Below are 23,062 nucleotides of genomic sequence, written 5' to 3'. Positions count from 1 at the left end.
TCAGATACTATAGCCTATTTGAATAATAATCTTGAATTGCAGACTTTACTAATTTGTAATTTGTGCTCTTTCAGAACGAATATGCCATCTGATCTCAGTGATTAATTACTCTTCAGTTTATCAGGTTTCATATAATTACATCTTCTTGTTCACTATGAGTTCACTTCAGTTGTTTAGAATCATCTACTACAAAATATTCTTGGGGGTGGGGGAGGAAGTATCAGAATTCTTTTGTTTTGGACCTCAGGGAGAGGTCATATTTTATTGGGCTGCAATCATGGGGTCACAGCCACAAAAAGATTGGCAGGCACTGTTGAGGACTACATGTGCTTTATGCTTTCCTATTTTCTTCGTTTGGATCCAATTCCTTTTTTTGGTTTTTTTGAAAGTCACTCTTTGCTTTAATAGCCTTTTTTCATCTCACTATTCAACCATGCTGGTAGCCTTGGCCTACCTTATCAAATGTACAGTATGTGTCTAGTCTGGATTTCCAATATGTTTTTAAAATAGTATCCATACCACAGGCACATTAGAAAAGTTGAAAGGAGCATGTGTCATTTCCTCAGTTTGTCGGACTGTCTTAAATTTAAATGCTACTGCAGTAGTCATCTTTTTAGGTTATAAGAATAGGGATACAATACGATTTAGGAGACTATTAAAGTCATTTGTTTGGTAAAGTATTTGGAACTTTTTGGAAACGGAGATAGCAGGTATGAACAGGAATATGAATGTTTTGATGAATATGATCTTATATATTTGATGAACAAACTAAGATGCAGCAGAGAATGATGTTTGAGTGAAATCTGTTTATTGTATCTTGTTTGTACTGATTTTTTTTTATATTTGAATTTAATTATGTTACCTTATAACCCACTTAGATATAGGTGAAATACAAATTAAACCTTGCTCACTCTTTCACCAATATCCAGCTCCAATCACATTACATTTGTGTACATATACCAATTGTTTATTCTCTTCTCATTTCCACTATTCATGATGTATTGTAAGCCACATTGAGCCTGCAAAAAGGTGGGAAATTGTGGGATACAAATGCAACAAATAAATAAATAAATAAATAAATAAATAGACGTGGTTTGTCAAGTGCATCCTGTATGATGCATATGAAGATTGCAAGATGTTTTAATAACATTAAAGGACTTTTTATCTTGGACATTGTCCTGGTGTCTTCTACTCCTTTTGTTTGGATTTCATCCATTTGTGGAAGTTTTTTCCTTCTATTTTTGTCATGGACTTTCCTTGCCTGTATGGGCTCACAATCTGATCTGTACCTGATACAATGTGAGGATGAAATGACTTGCCCAAGGTCAGCGTTATGTTGTGAACCAGGGAAGGCAGTGTTCAAATTCCACATTCCCACTAATCACTAAGCTACCCCCTCACTCTATGATTATGTTAAACTTGATAACAGTATGATTACCAAGCAGCCCTACCACTGACACTGCTATACAATCTAGTACAAGTGGTGAGGATCAGACATTCTTCCCCTTGTCCATTCTAGGACCAGCTGCTCCATGAAGCAGTCATTTATGCCATATGAGGGAGGGAGTTCCAAGTCTGACATTTACCCAAACACAAATATGACTTCAATTATCTTGATATTCACTTATACATTTCTAGCATTTCATGATCCACGGTTTCATCCTGGCCAGGTGGATGGTATTCTCTTCGCCACTATACATACTCTTCCCCATTACATGTCGATAAAGATTACACACCGTTTACAGCAGGACTTACCTGCTTGACCATCACCCTTAACATACCACCACTCCACTAATGATTCACCCTCTTGTGTAGATGAATTTGCAACTAAGCTATTGGTTATTCTCCTTTCATCAGGTCTTCAAGATGACTGCTACATCCCTCTTCATTCAATGTCATGTATTCTAGAATTCCAGTCTTTACACTTCTAGCCTCTACAGACTATGTTTAAATTGTATTCATAACCTAAGTTTACCATACTGGGAACAAATGGGTTTTCCGTGGCTCTCACTAGGGTGATCCTGCTTGGGAGGGGGGCCAGCGGAGGGTGCAGGGTGGGGGTTGCAGGGGAGCACAGGAGGTGGTCCACTGTAACACCAGGGATTTTCAGCAAGCATGCTGTCAAATGCATTTGACAGCTTGAAATCACAAACAGCAATCAATAATTTTTACCACAGCACCCGTATTTAACGGGTGTAGTTGTGCATTGGCCCCTGGATCAACCCTGTCTTGGGTTTACCCTGTTGCATGTAGGGCTAGTAGTTCTGATTTACCCATTGCATTGTCTAAGAAAAGCAAGACTACAAATGCCAGTATACACTGGGGTAAACCTAGGCGTGGATCCAGTTGGCAAACTTAGATTAAGGGTATGAATGACTCAGTGAGGAAATGCTAGAAAGGCTGGAACTCTTCAGTTAGGAGATGAGATGGATGAATTGAAATGATAGTCTATACAACTCTCAGTGGAGTGAACAGGTAAATGTGAATCAATTCACTTTTGAGAAGACTAGGGGCATTCCATAAAATTAAAAAGAGTACATTTCAAATAAGATTTTCACTCAATGATTAAGCTATGAACTCATTGCCAGAAGATGTGGTAAAAATCAGTTAGCATAGCTGGGTTTAAAAGGCTTGGATAAATTTCAGAAAGAATCCATAAACAGTAAGGTAGGTTTCAAAGGCTTGGATAAATTTGAGAAAGAATCCATAAACAGTAAGGTAGACCGGAGGAAAGAGACTTATTCCTGGGGTCCACTAGCAAGGAATCTTGTTAACATTTTGAGATCCTGCCAGGTATTTGTGATCTTGATTGATCACTATTGGCGATAGGATGTTGGGTGGCTAGATGGACCTTTATCTGGCCCATTATAGCAGTTATGTTCATGTTCTTTTCCATGTTAAAAACTAAATATGCACAAGTCAACACTAGCACCAGTAGGGCAGTCCCTTAGCTGGAGGGGAAGTCCCACAGGTGCTGTGGTAGCCATGCAAGGGCATCCATAGTGAGCCTCTTTCAATGCAGTCCATCCTGAGCAGCTGCAGTAAAATCATTCATGTACAGAAGTGGAGCCATGTTGCTTCACCCTCAATTTGCCTGTGCCAGGTCTTGGAGCAACCTGAAAACCTTCCAACCAGGAGGTCAATGCTATTGATGTAGGTGTAGGTAGTCACAATGGCTCTGTTCTAAAGACATGGCCAAAGCCAGCAGAGGCACAACTTATTTTCTTCCACTCTAAATTACCAGCATCTCGCTGCCCGACCACTGGTACAGTGAATCATGAGAAGTTTGGAATAATCGCATGCAAGCATTTTCATCTGGAACTTAGCTTGCTGATGATTTGTGCAAGCTGTATGTCCATATTTGATGCACAGAGTGAACTGGTATGACCACAGCATTAAAAACTTATCTTGGTCTTAACATTGTACTTATTCCACAGGCCCCATTTTAGACTATAGAAGGCTGCTTGGGTGCTACCAGTTCAGGCTGCAATATCTGTAATTGCAGCAACTTGATGCTTAGATCACTGATCCTAGATATTTAAATTCTTTCATCTGGTCTATTGGCTCACCAGACTAGCAGGCCCACACTTGAATTGTCTTGATCATGCATTTGGTTTTCTTTGTATTTATCTGTAACCCTAGTTCTGTTCTATATCAGCTCTTTTTGCCATGGATTTCAATTACTCCATGAAAGTATCAGCCTATACTGCATCAGTATATACCAAGGGTTCTCAACCCAGTCCTCAGAATACCCACAATGAGTACTCATGAGGTAGGTGAGGACTGAGTTGAGAACCTTTGGTATATGCTGGTACACACCAGATAATTTAGTAGCTGTACTGCTCTTAGAGTAAAAATAGATGGTCCAGAACCAGTTCAAAATCTGACCTGCAATTTACATGTTGGAAACTGGATTGTGTAAGAAGATTTGATTTTTTTTCTAGTGCTTAATCATCTTGTATTCGGGACATACAAAAGTGTCAGAGCCGATGGATTTATCAGGCATGAAAAAACAAACATGTAACCATACTGTAAGTATAGTTTGAGAGCAGAAGACAATCCATTGGACTTCCCTCTTACAGAGCTTCACACAGCTCCATCCCTTGCATACACCAATGGCAGCACCAACAGCCACTTTTCCTTCCAGTGGGAGCAGGAGATGCCATAATATAAGGTCATCTCCTGCTGCAGGACCAGTCCCACAGCTCTTATCGTGAGATTGGTCCCCAAGGTCCTACTGAGAAGCTTCCCCTTCTGGTAGCAACAAGAGATGAGATGACTTAAGGCATCTCTTGCTGCTACTGGAAGGGGGAAGCTTCTCAGCTGGAGATCGTGGCTCCCCAGCAGGAGCACAGGAGATGGCATGGAAGAGCGAGAGTCTCGCACTGAAAACGGAAAACTTGGCTGGTCTGCTCTTACTACATCAAAATAAACTCCTTGCTGACAGTCTCCGCTTACAATGCCACTCTCTCCTCTGCTCTGGACACCCTCGCACCATCCACCTCCCGTCCCACTAAGCGTACTAATCCCCAGCCTTGGCTGACCCCTTGCATCCGTTACCTTCGCTCCTGCACCCGATCTGCTGAACGCCTCTGGAGGAAATCTCGCACCCTTCAGACTTCCTCCACTACAAATTCATGCTATCCTCCTTCCAGTCCTCCCTATTCCTTGCCAAACAGGACTATTACACCCAATTGACCAATTCTCTCAGCTCCAACCCCCGTCATCTCTTCGCCACCCTTAACTCCCTCCTCAAAGTGCCCTCCATTCACACCCACCCCTCGCTCTCTCCTCAATCACTGGCTGATTACTTCCGCGACAAGGTGCAAAAGATCAACCTTGAGTTCTCTACCAAGCCATCTCCTCCTCTTCACCCTTCAACCCTCTCCCTCAGCCAACCAACCCAGGCCTCTTTCTCCTCATTTCCTGTCATCACCGAGGAGGAAACCGCTCGCCTTCTTTCCTCCTCGAAATGCACCACCTGCTCTTCTGATCCCATCCCCACCAACTTACTTAACATCATCTCTCATACTGTCACCCCCTCAATCTGTCATATCCTCAACCTCTCTCTCTCCACTGCAACTGTCCCTGACACCTTCAAGCACGCCGTAGTCACACCTCTCCTCAAAAAACCATCACTTGACCCTACCTGTCCCTCCAACTATCGCCCCATCTCCCTCCTACCCTTCCTCTCCAAAATACTTGAGCGTGCCGTTCACAGCCGCTGCCTTGATTTTCTCTCCTCTCATGCCATCCTCGATCCACTTCAATCCGGTTTTCGCCCTCTACACTCGACAGAAACAGCACTCTCTAAAGTCGGTAACGATCTATTCCTTGCCAAATCCAGAGGTCACTACTCCATCCTCATCTTCCTCGATCTATCCGCCGCTTTTGACACTGTCAATCATGACTTACTTCTTGCCACACTGTCCTCATTTGGGTTCCAGGGCTCTGTCCTCTCCTGGTTCTCCTCCTATCTCTCCCACCGCACCTTCAGAGTTCATTCTCATGGATCTTCCTCCACCCCCATCCCCCTATCTGTTGGTGTTCCCCAGGGATCTGTCCTTGGACCCCTTCTCTTCTCAATCTACACCTCTTCCCTGGGCTCCCTGATCTCATCTCATGGTTTCCAGTATCATCTCTATGCTGATGACACCCAGCTGTATCTCTCCACACCAGACATCACCGCGGCGACCCAGGCAAAGGTATCAGCCTGCTTACATGACATTGCTGCCTGGATGTCCAACTGCCACCTGAAACTGAACATGTCCAAGACCAAGCTCATCGTCTTTCCACCAAAACCCACTTCTCCTCTTCCTCCACTTTCTATCTCAGTCGATAACACCCTCATCCTCCCCGTCTCATCTGCCCGCAACCTCGGAGTCATCTTTGACTCCTCCCTCACCTTCTCCGCGCATATCCAGCAGATAGCCAAGACCTGTCACTTCTTCATTTTTAACATCAGCAAAATTCGCCCTTTCCTCTCTGAACACACCACCCGAACTCTCGTCCACGCTCTCATTACCTCTCGCCTTGACTACTGCAACTTACTCCTCACCGGCCTCCCACTTAGCCATCTATACCCCCTTCAATCTGTTCAGAACTCTGCTGCACGTCTTACATTCCGCCAGAACCGATATACTCATATCACCCCTCTCCTCAGGTCACTTCACTGGCTTCCAATCAGATACTGCATTCATTTCAAGCTTCTCCTTCTTACCTACAAATGCACTCAGTCTGCTGCACCTCACTACCTTTCTACCCTCATCTCCCCTTACATTCCCGCCCGTAACCTCCGTTCACAGGACAAATCCCTCCTCTCAGTACCCTTCTCCACCACCGCCAACTCCAGGCTCCGCTCATTCTGCCTCGCCTCACCCTATGCTTGGAACAACCTTCCTGAGCCCATACGCCAAGGCCCCTCCCTGCCCATCTTCAAGTCTTTGCTTAAAACCCACCTCTTCAATGCTGCGTTCGGCACCTAACTCCTACCGTTCAGCAAATCCAGATGGCCCCAATTTGACTGCCCCTATCGGACTGATCGTTCACTTGTCTTTTAGATTGTAAGCTCTTGAGCAGGGACTGTCCCTCTATGTTAAATTGTACAGCGCTGCGTAACCCTAGTAGCGCTTTAGAAATGTTAAGTAGTAGTAGTGCAGAGAACCAGTGTTTTACCTATTAGAAAATCAGTTAACATTCATTATCCCTCTTTCCCCACTGACCCGAGAGCAGTGCTTCATGCGCATCTTCTCTGCTAGCTTCAATCTGACATTACATGGAAACCTGTAATTCACAGGACCCACTGGCACCATATGTTCACATGCCAGACTGAAGCCAAACAAACAAACAAAAAAGAATGCTTCTCTTCTGCCAGTAGGAAGAACTGGGGAAAGGATCATACAGAACTTCTGGTGTCCTGTGAGGAATGAGTAACTCTAAGTGTGCTTCAAAAAAGTTGTGGCCTACTGCCTTATGTACTAGCTAGCACATTCATGCTTATCACTCCATCAAAACCTCTTCACCCCACACTGTTTCATTTTACTTTGCTTTGTTGTATTACATCAGTGTTTCAAAACTTGTAATTTTTCCTCAGATTTCAACCCCTCAAAAGGTACAGTAGTATCATGTCAGTGACCACACCATTTCCTGCCAAACATCCATACCTTGAAAATTTCTCTGCTAGAAATAAGATTGAAACTTGAGCCACACCACTCTACCTGTACTTTGCTAAAGACCAGTTTATCCCACAGGCTGTTTCTTCTGATAATGCCATTTTTAAGTTCAGCTTCCTTTTTCTTGTAAGCTAGCTTCAAGAACCACTTTTTTGTGGCTGTATTAGCCTTGGCAATTATCTGTTAAAAATAAGGAGGTTACATCATGAAAAAACCAAGACATTTGAGTGGTGTGATCTTATGACTATCAAAACAGCATCACTTACCACCCCTACACAGGAAAGGGAGAAAAAGCAAAAATATCTGGGCTATAATGAACTGTCTGGGTATTTTGATACCAACCTCTTACCACAGAGGCCTTGGTCGGGGGTCATGTATGAAGGCTTCTTCTCCTGGATCCCAGTCAGTGGTGTGCTGGAGCCAGCTCGCACTGGCTCGCAAGAGCCAGTTGTTAAATTTTGTTCTGACTTGCGAGCCGGCTCTCCTTCCTTCCTCCTCCCTCCCTCCGGATCCGGTCCCTCACCTGGCTGAGTCACCCTTGTCCAGAATTCTTTGGGGCAGGCATTCTTGCCTGCCTGCTGCCTGTGCTGACACTCCCCCGCTGCCAGATCGCTCTTTAAAAATGGCCGCCATTTTAGTGCGTGCTACAATTAGCGTGCACTAACCGTGTAGACACCCATAGGAATATTATGGGAATCTACATGGTTAGCGTGTGCTAATAATTAGAACATGCTACAAACACTAACATGCCTGTAGCGCGGCTTAGTAAACAGGGCCCTAGGAGTGATATGGTGAGAAAGGTATTGGCATGGGGAGGGGAAAGGGAAACAACCACATTCCTGCCTTATCTTCTGAGTAGGGGATATGCTGACATATTTGCTGGTGACATCTTCCAGAAAGCTGTGAGATACTCTCCTTAAAAAAAACAACAAAAAGACACAAATAATAAAGATTCCTCGAGCTAAAGGGCCTCTGAGCATGTATGCAGTGGCGTTCCATGCTTGGCTGACACCCGGGGCGGATCGCCGCTGCGCGCACCCCCCCACCCCGGGTGCAGTGCAACACGGCACCCCCTCTGGCGTGGACCTCCCGGCACAGCGCCTCTCACTCCCCCCCCCCGACAGTCCCCACCTGCCTACCAGCTGAGCTCCGTGCACCCGGCACCTCGAATCTGCAGCGCTGCTGACTGTAAAAGAAGAAAACTGTCTTGTCATTGGCCCTTCACTCACTTAGTCCCTCCCTCTGATGTAACTTCCTATTTCCTCTAGGGCGGGACACAGTGAGTGAAGGGTCAACTAGATGATTTTCTTCTTTTACAGTCAGCAGCGCTGCAGATTCGAGGTGCCGGGTGCACGGAGCTCAGACTGTCGGATGGGGGGGAGGTTTAGTGAGAGGCGCTGCGCCAGGGGGGGTGCTGGTCCATGCCGGGGGGGCGCTGGTCCATGCCGGGGGGGCTGGACGGAGCACCCCCCCCACCCATTGACACCCGGGGAGGACTGCCCCCACAGCCCCGCCCTTGCTACGCCACTGCATGTATGCCTACTATTGTACTACTGCTCCCTCCCCCTTTCTCAGCCTCTGCTGGAACAAAACAAAGACACCAGCTTTTACAAAAAAGTTGTGTGTGGAAGAACTTCATGGCAGTGCTGAATCCCTCTTTCCCTCCAGGACTGACCATAATACCTGCAGGAACAGAACATCCCCTGACTAGGGTTGACAACTGGATCCAGATTCGCAGACAGCATTGATCCAATCCTGGGCTTACCCCAGTGCATGCAGGGACTTGTGGCCTTGATTTTCTTAGGGAGTCCAATAGAGAAATCAGAACCACAAATCCCTGCATGCAGGGGCGGTCTTAGGCAGGAGCAACCGGTGTGGCCGCACAGGGCCTTGCGCTCCCAGGGACCCCACGCTGCTGAATAGTGACCTGCATGGGAATAGGGTTTGCAGTTTTTTTTCCCCTGTTTATGTTTTTTCCCCTCTGTTTCTTCTCCTGTGACAGATCCAGCACCAATCCTTTCCCTCCCTGTGAGACCAGTGGCCCACCCACAGGTCCACAAAAACACTTTTCTGTGTTGGTGCCAACAGCAGTAACAGGAACAAGCTGTCTGGACTGACCCGGTCCTTCCCTCTGCATCGTCCTGCCCACACATAAACATGAAGTTACTTCAGAAGGGTGGGGTGCTACAGAAGGAAGGTCAGCCCAAACAGCCTGTTCCCATTGCCACTGCTGGCACCAGCAAAGAAATCAGGTTTTTGTGGACCGGGGACCAGAGGGGGCCTAAGGAGGTGCAAGACTCAGGGTAGGGGAGGTGACAGGTACTAGACTGAAGGGGAGGGAAGGAAGGGAGAGGTGCTGGATCCACAGTGGGAGAAGAGAGGAAACAGAGGGGAAAACAGGGGACACAGAGCTGCTGGGCTATTAGGGGAAAGGGGAGATAGAAGACAAGTGCTGGACCATAGGGGTGGAGTGGAAGGGTGATGGGACACGTAAATGCTGGATCAGAAGGGAGAAATACATGGCAGTGAATATCTATACTGAGAGTGCCTGTGCTCTGGAGGTTATTTGGGATTTTGGTAAAATTTGGGCCAAGGATTTTTGACTTCTGCTAATAAATCAATTAAGTACTTGGCATATATCCATCCTCTGCTGCAGGCTACATTATTACCTACAGCTGTTGCTGTTCTCAAGATGAAGGGACACTCCTCCTTGCCTATCCAGACACAACAGCTAAGGAGGATGCCCTCAGCCCACATATGGCTCCTGCCTTCTTATCTACTGCACCTACCCAATAATCTCCACAGTCCCTCACTCTCCAGAACCTGACATTCACAGGCCTTACAGACCAGCAACATCTGGTGTTCTGAAGGATTGTGGAAAGTTGGTGACCACGTTGTCCTCCATCTCTACTTTACCCTATTGCTCTGTATTTGCATCAATTGACTCTGCAGCAACCATGTGCACTATGTTTAATTCATTATGGTTTCACTCAGATTTTGAGGCTTCTGCTTAAGCTGTGGCCCTTGCATGTCATAATTGTCGGACTGCTGACTGTCGAGGCCAGCCCTTGTGGCCTTCCCCACATGCTCTGTCACTTCCAATTTAGGGTCCTTTTCTTTACTTGAAGCTTGATTATATTGAACTCCCAATTGCCAAAGGGGGGATGTGGTATTTATTGGATGTCACTTGTCCGTTCTCTGGATGGGTGGAGGCATATCCATCTGCTTCAATGACTGCTGTTGCTACTATCAAAATTCTGGTATCCAAATTTATTCCATCATGGGACATGCTACTAGTCTTCTCCTCAAACTAAGGACAAGCCTACGTTTCACATGTTTGGGAAGGTGGGGAATCAGCCTTTGGGTTTAAATGGCAATTGCACACTCCGTATCAACCCTCAAAGCTCTAGCTAAGTGGAAAGGATGAACCAGACAAGAAAAGTAATCCATAGCTTAACTACTACTAGATTGATTACCCAAACATTGGTGGGCCTTCTTCAGAAGAGATCTTCAGTCTTCAAATGGTGCAAGATGCAGCTTCTTGCTACAAGTACGAGGGGGTAATTTGTTTTTGCACCCAAGACACTGTGTTTGTTGCTTTAGCAGGCTGTCAAACTGAGTATGCATTCAGATGTTAAAAGTCTTGCCCTTTAAAACTGTACACAAGTAGCATGCTATGCATTTAAATGAGCACATATTCAAGCACCTTTGCACATCCATTTGTTGAGTCGCATGTGCCTGGTACATAGTGTTCTTGCATTGGGTCTTAGACTAGTGGATCAATTATATGCCAGATTTCCAAGAGAAGCCGGTTCCACAAACAGGCCAAGGCCTGCTTGTGCAGTTCTATAGCTTCTGTCAAACTGAGGAAGTCAACATAGCTTTCGAGTGGTCATTTCTGGGGGTTTTCAAAAAGACTGTTGCACCTTCATTTTGCATTTCATTTCGGTTTATAGTGAAATAGGGGTTTGACTTGTATGGTTTTCCTTAAAGATTATGTCACCATCAAAATGAACAGATTAAGTCCTGCGGTCACTAGCAGCTAGAACATGCAGTATTTCCATCTACTTGGAACAAGGCTGTATGGATTGAGCAACATCACTTCGGTTAAAGTGACAGGCTATAAGGGAAAAACTCTTAGAGGCAGCATCTGAGTTCTAAGTTGCCAGACAGTAAGGTACTGTAACTGTTTTAACAGCAACTTCATGCAACTCATCTTGCCATCACAACCCAGAGGTCTGACTGCAGAGGTGTAGCTTTGGGGGGGGGGGGGGGGTGCAAGGGGAGTGGCCACTTTCCCAACCAGATTTCAAATAAAAGAGAGGCCTTTGCTGCTGGGCCCACTCCCCTCACAGGTGTCTTTCCCCTCCTCTCCCAATCGTCCTCTTACAGCATTTCAAGTTAGTCGGCAGGTGGCAGTGCTATCACCTCTAAGAACAAAGTGAAAGAATGCAGGACCATTTTCCTGCTTGCACCGCTGCTGCTCTGTCAGTCATGCCCTCTCCGCTATAAACCCTGCATTGGAGGGAGCGTGCTTGGCAGAGCAGAAGTGGTGCACACACACAGGAAAATGGTACCGCGTGCTTTCACTTTGTTTATAGAGCTGATAGTGCTGCCACCTGCTGACAAACTTGAGAAATGCTGTAACAGGATGATCGGAAGAGGGAGGAAGAGAGAAAGGTGGGGGGGGGGGGGGGGGGGGGGGGGTGAGGCTGGATGAGGGGGGGGAGGCATAAAATAAATTGAGAGAGATGAGGTTTCTTGATTGAGGGAAGAAACAGAGAGGCAGTGATGATGAATGAGAGGGGAACAGAGACAGAGACAACATGATGTTGGGCTAATTCTGGATGGGGGGGGGGTGAGATATAGATTGATGCTGGATGTGGAGAAAAGAGAGAAGTGGGGTGATGCTGGATGGGGAGAAGAAAGACAGGGCAATGCTGGGTAAGAAGAGATAGATGGGGTGATGCTAGATTGGGGGGTGAAAAGGGTGATGCTGGATGGGGGAGGAGAGACACAGAGAAATGGGGTGACACTGGATGGGGAAGAGAGACATTGGATGAGAAGAGATTCTGGATTAGGTAGTGGAAGAGGGAGTGTGATGCTGATTGGGAGAAAGAGAGACAGATAGCTTGATGTTGGATAGGAGAGAAAGAATGAGAGAAACGGTGTAATGCTGGTTGGTGGAGACGAGAGGGAGATGGGGCAATGCTGGATAAGAAGAGAGAGAGAGAGAGAGAAAGAGGAGGGATGATGCTGGTTGGCAGGGAGAGAGAAAGAGACAAAGAGTGAAAATGCTGCTTGGCAGTCAGGTGGGGGAGAGAGAGATTGAGGGGAGAAAGCAGGGGGAGAAAGAAAAAACAGAGAAGAGATGTCATATGGCAAAGGGAGAGAGGGAAGAGTTAAGGAAAGAATGGGGAATAAGAGAAAGGGAAATGGATGGGCCTGGGTGAGGGAAAGACATGGAAAACTGTAGGTAGATTAGGTGTAAAAAGGGAGCTTAGACTGAATAGTAAGAATGAATGAAATCTAAATGGACAGAGGCAGAAAAACAGAAGAAAGCTGAATAAAAAAGATGAGTGTCAGAGATGGATGTAGTGGATGAAGTGAAAAAGACAGAGAAAAAAAGAGAAATGGGCAGAAAACTTTGGCAAGAAAATTAAGAGAAGACAGAAGAAAGCAGAAACCAGAGACTAGGACCAACATGGTTAGAAAAATTAAATGGCCAGACAAGAAAGGTAGAAAAAAATAAGATACGTTTTTAAAGCTTTTTGAGAAGCAAAAATTTCCATTATCAATCAAAGCTGAACTGGTAATCCATCCCATAAGCGAATAGCAGAGAATAAAAAGATCTGGAAAATAATGCATTAAAATGAATACCTTTAGTTGAGAGAAATGCCAATAGCAAAAAATTACATGTTCTTGATGTGATAAAATTCTTTAAGAGCTTAAATTCATCTAAAAAATTAGTAGAGCAAATTCCATACAAAAATTTAAAAAACAGGACATAGGACTGTTTACTAAGCTGCACTGTAGGCTCGCTACCTTTTTAGCGCATGCTAAAAATTAGCACACGCTAATAATAGAGACACCCATGGGTGTCTATCATTAGCATGTGCTAATTTTTAGCCCCTCATTCCTCCTGCAGCATCTCTCCTTCCCTCCACCACCCCATCCACAATTCTCTCTCTGTTTGAATGGGTCCCTGACATCGACAGCGATTCCCACACGGTGCCTGTCGCTAACCCATAAGCCTTCCCTTGGTTTCGTGATTTTTTTAAACTTGCTGTTCTTACAGGGTCAGGATTAATTGTGCTTACCTTTATCTCTTTCTCTCTGCCAGCTGCTTACAAAATCTTTCTCACTGACGGAGGACCGCTGTTTTCCTGCCACACATGGCTGGGGCAAGCTACCGATTACAGCTCAACTGTGATTGGTCACCGGAGCCTGTCTGGTGCCTTAAAGGGTGTTCCTGATTTGTCTGACTATCTGACATTGCTGCCTGGATGTCTCAGCGCCATCTGAAACTAACCTGACCAAGATTGAGCTTCTTATCTTTCCCCCTAAACCAACCTCTCCTCCTCCCCCATTCTCTATTTCTGTGGATAACACTCTCATCCTTCCTGTCTCATCAGCTCGTAACCTTGGGGTCATCTTCGACTCCTCCATCTCCTTCTCTGCACATATTCAACAGACTGCTAAAACCTATTGTTTCTTTCTCTATAATATCAGCAAAATTCGTCCTTTCCTTTCTGAGCACATTACCAGAACCCTCATCCACCCTCTTATCACCTCTCGCTTAGACTATTGCAACTTGCTTCTCACAGGTCTCCCACTTAGCCATCTCTCTCCTCTTCAATCTGTTCAAAATTCTCCTGCAGGACTAATATTCCGCCAGGGTCATTATGCTCATATTAGCCCTCTCCTCAAGTCACTTCACTGGCTTCCTATCCATTTCCGCATACAGTTCAAACTTCTCTTATTGACCTACTAGTAAGAAATGCCCATTTCGGAAAAAAATGAAATGGGCGCTAGCAGGGAAATTCCCCCCCCCCCATCTTCCCTCCCGAGTTCTGGTCCCCCCTCCGTCCCTCCCTTCCGAGTTCCAGCCCCCCCATCTCCCTCCCTCCCTCACTCACTTGGTTGCGAGTTTGTGATGGAAGTTCGCATTGCTCTCCCCGGTCCCTGCTGCTGTCAGTTTGTGGAACTCGTGCGTTGTGCCTTCGGCGCCCCGCCCTCGACGTCATCGCGTTTTGACGCGAGGGTGGAGCTACAGTGACTGCAGGCCAAACCGGATATCTCAGGCGCCTCATCATCCGGTTTGAGGCTTCATTGGAACGTTGGAGATGCCTTTTGTAGATAAGCGCATTCACTCTGCAGCTCCTCAGTACCTCTCCACTCTCATCTCTCCCTACATTCCTCCCGGGAACTCCGTTCACTGGGTAAATCTCTCTTATCTGCACCCTTCTCCTCCACTGCTAACTCCAGACTCCGTTCTTTTTATCTTGCTGCACCATATGCCTGGAATAGACTTCCTGAGCCGGTACGTCAAGCTCCATCTCTGGCCGTCTTCAAATCTAAGCTAAAAGCTCACCTTTTTGATGCTGCTTTTAACTCCTAACCCTTATTCACTTCTTCAGAACCCTTATTTTATCATTCTCACCTTAATATTTCCTTCTCTTGTTTGTCCTGTTTGTTTGTCCTAATTAGATTGTAAGCTCTGTCGAGCAGGGACTGTCTCTTCATGTTCAGGTGTACAGCGCTGCGTACATCTAGTAGCGCTATAGAATGATAAGTAGTAGTAGTAGGAAACAAAGAGCCTCGCTTTGAACAAAGAGCCTTGCTTTGAACAAGGTTCAAAAGATAAACTTTGCTTTCTCTACCTCACCAGCTCTCCCTCCACTAGTCCGTTCCCCTCTCTCTCCTTCCCCTCATTCCCTTTCCTCCTTTCCTGAAGTTACTATTGAGGAAACTACACTTCTCCTTTCTTCCTCAAAATGTACCACCTGTTCCTCTGATCCCATTCCCACCCACCTTCTTAATGCCATCTTCTCCTACTCTTATTCCTTTTATCTGTCACATTCTCAACCTCTCACTTTCCACTGCAACTGTTCCCTGCTACCTTTAAACATGCTGTGGTCACACCTCTCCTTAAGAAGCCTTCACTTAACTACTGTCCCTCTAATTACCGAACCATCTCCCTCCTTCCTTTTCTCTCCAAATTACTTGAGCGTGACTGTTCACCGCCGCTGCCTTGATTTTCTCTCCTCACATGCTATTCTTGACCCATTACAATCTGGTTTTCGCCCTCTCCACTCAACCGAAACTGCGCTTACTAAAGTCTCCAATGACCTATTACTGGCTAAATCCAGAGGTCAATATTCCATCCTCATTCTTCTTGATCTTTCCCGCTGCCTTTGACACTGTCGATCACAGCATACTTCTCGATACCCTGTCCTCACTTGGATTCCAGGGCTCTGTCCTTTCCTGGTTCTCTTCCTACCCTCTCCCTCCGCACCTTTAGTGTTCACTCTGGTGGATCCTCTTCTACTTCTATCCCTCTGCCCTGTCGGCGTACTCAGAGTTCTGTTCTTGGTCCCCTCCTCTTTTCTATCTACACTCTTCCCTTGGTTCATTAATCTCATCCCATGGCTTTTCCTACCATCTCTATGCTGATGACTCCCAAATCTACCTTTCTACCCCTGATATCTCACCATTGCATCCAAACCAAAGTTTCAGCGTGCTTGTCTGACATTGCTGCCTGGATGTCTCAACGCCAACCTGAAATTAAATATGACCAAAACCGAGCTTCTCATTTTCCCCCCAAACCCACCTCCCCGCTCCCCCCGTTTTCTATTTCTGTTGATGGCTCTCTCATTCTCCCTGTCTCCTCAGCTCGAAACCTTGGGGTCATCTTTGACTCTTCTCTCTCCTTCTCTGCTCATATCCAGCAGACCGCCAAGACCTGTCGTTTCTTTCTTTACAACATCCGTAAAATCCGCCCCTTTCTTTCCGAGCACTCTACCAAAACCCTCATCCACACCCTTGTCACCTCTCGTTTAGACTACTGCAATCTGCTTCTTGCTGGCCTCCCACTTAGTCACCTCTCCCCTCTCCAGTCGTTCAAAACCTGCTGCCCGTTCTCATCTTCCGCCAGGTCGCTTTACTCAATACTACCCCTCTCCTCAAGACCCTTCACTGGCTCCCTATTCGTTTTCGCATCCTGTTCAAACTTCTTCTACTAACCTATAAATGTATTCACTCTGCTGCTCCCCAGTATCTCTCCACACTTGTCCTTCCCTACACCCCTTCCCGTGCACTCCGCTCCATGGATAAATCCTTCTTATCTGTTCCCTTCTCCACTACTGCCAACTCCAGACTTCGCGCCTTCTGTCTCGCTGCACCCTACGCCTGGAATAAACTTCCTGAGCCCCTACGTCTTGGCCCATCATTGGCCACCCTTTAATCTAGACTGAAAAGCCCACCTCTTTAAACATTGCTTTTGACTCGTAACCACTTGTAACCACTCGCCTCCACCTACCCTCCTCTTTCCTTCCCGTTCCACATTAATTGATTTGATTTGCTACTTTATTTATTTTTTGTCTATTAGATTGTAAGCTCTTTGAGCAGGGACTGTCTTTCTTCTATGTTTGTGCAGCGCTGCGTATGCCTTGTAGCGCTATAGAAATGCTAAATAGTAGTAGTAGTAGTAGTAGCTTCCCAATCAGGATCACCCTTTTAGGAGCCAGACAGGCTCCATGACCAATCACAGCTGAGCTGTGATCAGTAGCTTGCCCTAGCCTTGTAGAGTTCCTGGAATTCCATACAACTTTGTTTAACTATGTTTTCATTAAGTGACATCCTGGTGCTTGTCTGTGAACCTCCCATCTGTCCAATGGCAGCCCTGTGAGTTTGCCATGGATCACTGGAGTGATGCAACACACAGTTTAGGAAACGCTGGCTTATGGGATGGATTACCGGTTCAGCTTTGATAATGGAAATTTTTGCTTTTCAAAAAGCTTTAAAAACGTATCTTTTTTTCTTGTTCAAGAGAGTTCATTATTTTAAATAATGAGCTCTCTCTTGAACTGGCAACCAATGCAGATCAGCTAGCAAAGGAGAAGTGCTCTCATAATGTGAGCAACAAAATATGTGTGGACTGGGTCAGTTCCTAGTTCAATATGCAGAGGAGAGAAAAGGTTTGATTGAAAAATAGTGTAGCCCAAAATCACATTTTAAAGTTATTTCAAATTAGACACCAAATTCCTCAAGTGGGAGAATCTAATGTTAGGCAGAGTTCTAGTGCTAACAGTCTAGCTCAGGACAAGCCTGTTATGGCTAGTAATTCCAACTGAGGTGCAAGTTCTGCTAAATAGCTGGCAATATTCTTTTGAGTTAAAACATGTTACTTAAAAGCAGTCATCTCCCACTCCCATTCTTCCCCATTTTATATGTCATCTGTCTATCTGCATTAACTACCAATGGCATCTTTGCAGTTAACCTATGCAAACAGCTATTTTGACTGCTAATGTAGCTTCACAATAAGCCCCCAATAAGCTGCCCCACTGCTAGCCAATAAAGATCTTACAATAGGAGTTAACATAGAGGGGTATAATCGAACGGGGGTGCCCATCTCTAAGGGCGTCCATCTCTAAGGACAGCTCCTTAAAGCGGTGGGGCAACCCATATTATCGAAACAAGATGGACGTCCATCTTTCATTTCGATAATAAAGTCGGGGACGCCCAAATCATGAAACTTAGGTTGACCTTAGAGATGGTCGTCCCCGGTTTTCGGCGATAACGGAAAGTGAGGACGCCCATCTCAGAAACAACCAAATCCAAGCCAGTTGGTTGTAGGAGGAGCCAGCATTCGTAGTGCACTGGTCCCACTAACTGAATGGAAAAAGCATGCATGAAGGAAATTGCATGCAAATGAGCTGCTCGCTGTTAGCTCATTTGCACAGGATTTCCTTTCTAAGGAGGGGAAGCGACAGCAGTTGAGGACCTCCAAAATGTGGATGTTTGTGAGAAGGATGTCCATGCCTGGATGTTTCTGTGAGAAGGATGTCCATGCCTGCTATGCCTCTGACACCCTCTTTAATTTATTTATTTGAATTACAAGTAGCAGCAGTGGGATTTGAACTGGCCATCTCTAGATTGCAAGACCAGTACTGTAACCACTAGGCCACTCTACTCCACTCCCTTGAAATTTGGCCATCCCTGTGGGGGCAGTTGAGGACGTCCAAAATTGTTGAAGAAGAAGGATGTCCACGCATTTGTTATGCCTCCGCTGACACACACAACCTCACCCCCCCAGGGACCTGCATACTGCCCCCACCCAGGAATGGCCAAATTTCAAGGGAGTGGAGTGGCATAGAGTAGAGAAGTGGCCTAGTGGTTAGAGCACTGATCTTGCAATCCAGAGGTGGCTGGTTCAATCCCACTGCGCTACTTGTGATCCAAAATCCACATAAATAAATAAAGAGGGTGTCAGAGGCATAGCAAAGGCATGGATGTCCTTCTCAGAGAAACATCCACATTTTGGACATCTCAACTGCCATCATAGGGATGGAAGCATAGCGAAGGACATACTCTAAAAAAAAAAAAGACAAAAGTTTTTGAAGTTGTTTTTTTCAGGGTGGGAGGTGGTTAGTGACCACTGGGGAAGTCAGGGGAGGTCATCCCCGATTCCCTCCCGTGGTCATCTGGTCAGGTCGTGCACTTTTTTGATGCTTGGTGATGAAAAAAATTGACCAAGTAAAGTAGGCCAAATGCTCATGAGGGGACACCCTTCTTTTTTCCATTATCGGCCGAGGAGCGCCCATCTGTTAACCACGCCCCATCCCACCTTCATACACTGCCAACACGCCCCTTGAACTTTGGTCATCCCTGCGACGGAAAGCAGTTGAGGATGCTCAAATCGGCTTTCGATTATGCTGATTTGGGCGACCTTAGGAGAAGGACAGCTCATCTCCCGAGTTGTGTCAGAAGATGGGTGCCTTCTCCTTCCGAAAATAAGCAGGATAGTAATCATATCTGGCTCCCAAGCTAGCAGCAGTATCGTAATGATTTGCTATTACTGTACCTTGTAGACCCTGATAAAATGAATTACAGTTATCTAGCCTACTAATGCATGTTATTCTACATCTTGATTTTCTAAAACCCTTTAAGAAAGGAGACATAACCTACTCTAGCTCCAATCTGAATCCCTTTCATGACCAATTAAGTAGCACTTGTATACAAGCAACCACAAATGTTAAAATGGTGTGTCAGAGCAGGGTTATGTGAAAAGAGGCACTATGACCACACCTTCAGAAGGTTAAATGGTACCTGGCATAATGTCACAGCAAAGATTCAGATTGACAAATGGGTAAACCTTATTCTAACAATGTCCACTGTAATGTATTAGATACCTTATCGTATAACCTGTTCATCAATCGTGGTACCACAGGAAAAATTGTGGGCTTCAAGACTCTGATGTCATCAAAAAGTGTTTTCATATCTCCTTGGAAGAACCCTATACGACCACCTTGGGTCAGTGTTAAACACTGTTTGGAAACAGGAAGAGGAAAAACCGAGATATAAAAACTTATTCTACATCCATTTATGTAGTCCTAGAGGCAATCTGTTCAAAAGCCCACTAAATTCTTGAAAACTAACCATTCTATAGCTACCAACACAGCTTATATTACAAATATACAAGAGCCAGACCTAAGCAACCAAATTGGCCTTTGCAACATTTGCAAATGAATGAGCATGCTGCCCGGCATGAATTCCTCCTCTAAAACTCTACACAGCCACCTTCCATGGTTATAATAGTACATTTGGGTGAGGAGAATGGATAGTGAAGCATGGCACAAGGGTAGAACGCATGACAAGTTCTACAAAATCCAAGTTCCGCATAAGTAGCAAAAAGCTACAGATCTTGAATATGTTACAAACAAGTCTTCGTCTCCTGTCCCCACCATAGTCTTCCATCTCAATCAGAATTAATCTGCTCAGCTTTGGAACTCTTAGCCTTTAAGACTTTCTCTTTAACTGTTACAAAAATGTAACAACAAGTTTCATGCCTAACAGAGGTCAGCCTCTCAACTGTCTGTCACTGCAAAGGAAACAGGAGGAGGGGTGGGAATGAAGTGTAGGCCCACTTGATATAAATGATTTAGTTCAGAGCTGGCAACAAAGTGCTTTTCCCATTGTTCATGGAGATCTGCTGGTTAGACTTCAAAGCACAGGTACCAGAATTGAGGGCCTTTAGTCTGCTCTCAAGCAGCCACCTTATCTATGGACTATCGATGGTCTTTCAAGTCTCAACCTTTTTACCCTGGCTTTCGTTAAGGCTTGTAAGGTTGGCTTTGATAGGTAGGTTTGCAGCTTGACTCCTCCTTATCTCATGACCCTCATACTAGCTTTCACCTGTCCCATCCACTGAATTGTAGTTCTCTTTCTTAATTGTAAGACTGCTTTGATTCCAGCTCTGAAAGGCTATTAAAAGTCTTGATATACTAACAGTATGCTTAGATAGCCAAGTTGTTCGGGGGGGGGGGGGGGGGGGGGGGGGTGAGTCAGCAGCAACTCTGTGCTACTTTGGCAAGCAGGTCACCATGAGGCTATTTCAATCCACCTACTGTTATATACGAAGCCATGAAACCTAGAACTGCAATGCGTGCAGTGCTACACAAATTAGGATGAATTAAGCAGGTCAGGCAATGTACAAAGACCTGTGGCACTCAGATCCTTCTGCTTACCTGCACCAGTCTCTCAAACATATGAAAAAAAGGGCAAATAGGAAATGGGTATGGTACTGGGGTAGGTGGGGCATGAGTTCTGTAAAAAAAAAACAGACAAGCTTTGGCACCTACCTGCATAATTCTCTCAAACATATGGGCCATAGGCAAGTAAGAGATCAGTACATCATCCTTGCAAATGTTTACAGATTTCTGGTTGAGAAAAAAAAATAGACAAAGGCAAAAGCAAACAGGCAAGCAGTTAGTCAGGCTGCATTACTTAACACAGAAAATCCCACTCATCCCTTTCAGCCCACACATGCAGTCTAAAATTACTAAAACAGATTGGAAACACCTGCCCCAGATGATAGGGTGTGATCACTGATGGGCCGATGATCAGAAGCAAACGCAGGTGTTAGAGGCTGTTAGTGCCATACTAGTGCCTGCGTTTGCTACCGCCCCATGATCGAGCCCCTGAGCACATGAAACAATGCACTCGCAGGCTCTGAACGCAACTAGCATGCAAAACAGGGCTCTTAGTGCAAGTAACATGCAAATGCATGCTAAACCTATTCATCCCCAATGATCAGGGACCAGCGCACCAAAGATTGGCTTGCTGACCGCGGCAAACCCTATGCCAGCTTGGAATGGTGAGCCCTGTCCAGCATGCATTTGCATGCTAGCAGGCCAAACAAAAAAAAAGAAAACAGCACCACGGGCCTTTAAAAATGGAACACAGTTCTTTAATGAATGAGCCTTGACAAAAAGACCCGACACGGGCCGTGTTTCGGTGACTAGCACCTGCGTCAGGAGTCACAGTGATGACATGGAAAACTTGGGGAATAACTCGAATATATTCCTCTACAATATATTATTCCTTACCCCACGTCTTATATAGTAAAAGCTACAAAGCAACAAGGCACTTTCACTTTCTGTATCCAAACCCCTGACGCAGGTGCTAGTCACCAAAACACGGCCCGTGTCTGGTCTTTTTGTCAAGGCTCATTCATTAAAGAACTGTGTTCCATTTTTAAAGGCCCATGGTGCTGTTTCTTTGTTTGGACTTTAGTTTGTACTTCGTTCCCTCTCTTTTGTTATCTGCATGCTAGCAGGCCCCCATTCCCCCCAATGCAGTAACCCCCCCCCCCCCCCCCCGCAGGAACTGACGACCTGACCGATGACCCCCCCCCCCAGGAACTCACAACCCTACCAGACCCCCCCCCAGTGACAGGGGGCTGGAGGTCCGGCAGACCTCTGGTTCCCCCTGACCCCCTCTCCGACACAGGTTCAAGGGGGGCTGGAGATCCAGAGGGTCTCCTGCTCCCCTAACCCCCCCAGCATTCATAAGAAGTCCATGGTGGCCCAGTGGGCTGCGGCCAATCCCCCCACCCACTACCTTAAGTTGGAGGAGGGAGGTGGCCTCCCTCCTCTTCCTTTTGCGCGGCGCCCAGCTTTGTCCAGTGTATCCTGGGATGCACTAGGCGGGGCTTCATGCCATATAAGGGAGTTTCTCATATAAGGGGGAAGCAGCTAGCCGTGTCATAAGCTCACATTAGTAGGATGACATCACTGTCTTGCACTTTCTATCATCTGTACTTCAAACAGCTACTTTGCATCGATGGAACAGACAAGAGGAAGTTGTTAAAAGCCTGAATTAGTGAACCACAACAGCATTCTAAGCAGAGGACACTCAAGATTAATTTTCTGCAACCACTGCAACAGAATCTACATGATTTTTGATGCTACTCTACCATTATGCAGGTCCTTGCAAGTTAAAATAGCTACTCCTCCCTGCCCTCTTCAGCTGCCAGTTCTATGTATTCATTATCCTTTCAGGGAATAAGGGGCATGATTCCTTTGTGCTAAAAAGCAAGATGCTTGACCTTCGCTTTCAACAGCTGAAGACTAGCCTGGTTCCCACATATGTCCATGCTGCCATATATCAGGCCTGAAAACTAGGTAAAACGTTTTTACAAGTTTACATAGCTTGGTTATCAAGCTTGTGTAACTAATGCATAAGATACAGGTGTCTAAGCTACCAAGCACCAAAGTACTGTGGTAACATGCTGGTCAGTTACCACAATCCAGTTCCCTCCAGACTGCAGTATGAGTGCCTTTTAAGGCAGGCAGGCAGACAGTCAGGCATTAGGTACCAATTATAAC

At 45.8% G+C, this 23,062-nt stretch overlaps 1 protein-coding gene across 1 annotated transcript in view; it reads right to left on the bottom strand.

The window, feature by feature from the left end:
* The window catches only part of LOC115462200 (long-chain-fatty-acid--CoA ligase 1-like), a 146,332-nt gene that overhangs the window by 63,567 nt on the left and 59,703 nt on the right, over window positions 1–23,062 (bottom strand). The window contains 3 exon segments of the mRNA XM_030192216.1: window positions 7,218–7,352; window positions 19,586–19,720; window positions 21,035–21,112. Of these exon segments, the coding sequence (XP_030048076.1) occupies window positions 7,218–7,352; window positions 19,586–19,720; window positions 21,035–21,112 (348 nt within the window).

The sequence above is a fragment of the Microcaecilia unicolor genome, chromosome 2 (assembly GCF_901765095.1).
Source record: "Microcaecilia unicolor chromosome 2, aMicUni1.1, whole genome shotgun sequence".
NCBI lineage: Eukaryota > Metazoa > Chordata > Amphibia > Gymnophiona > Siphonopidae > Microcaecilia > Microcaecilia unicolor.
The sequence above is the reverse complement of the archived record's forward strand: the minus strand, read 5'-3'. Positions and strand labels throughout refer to the sequence as shown.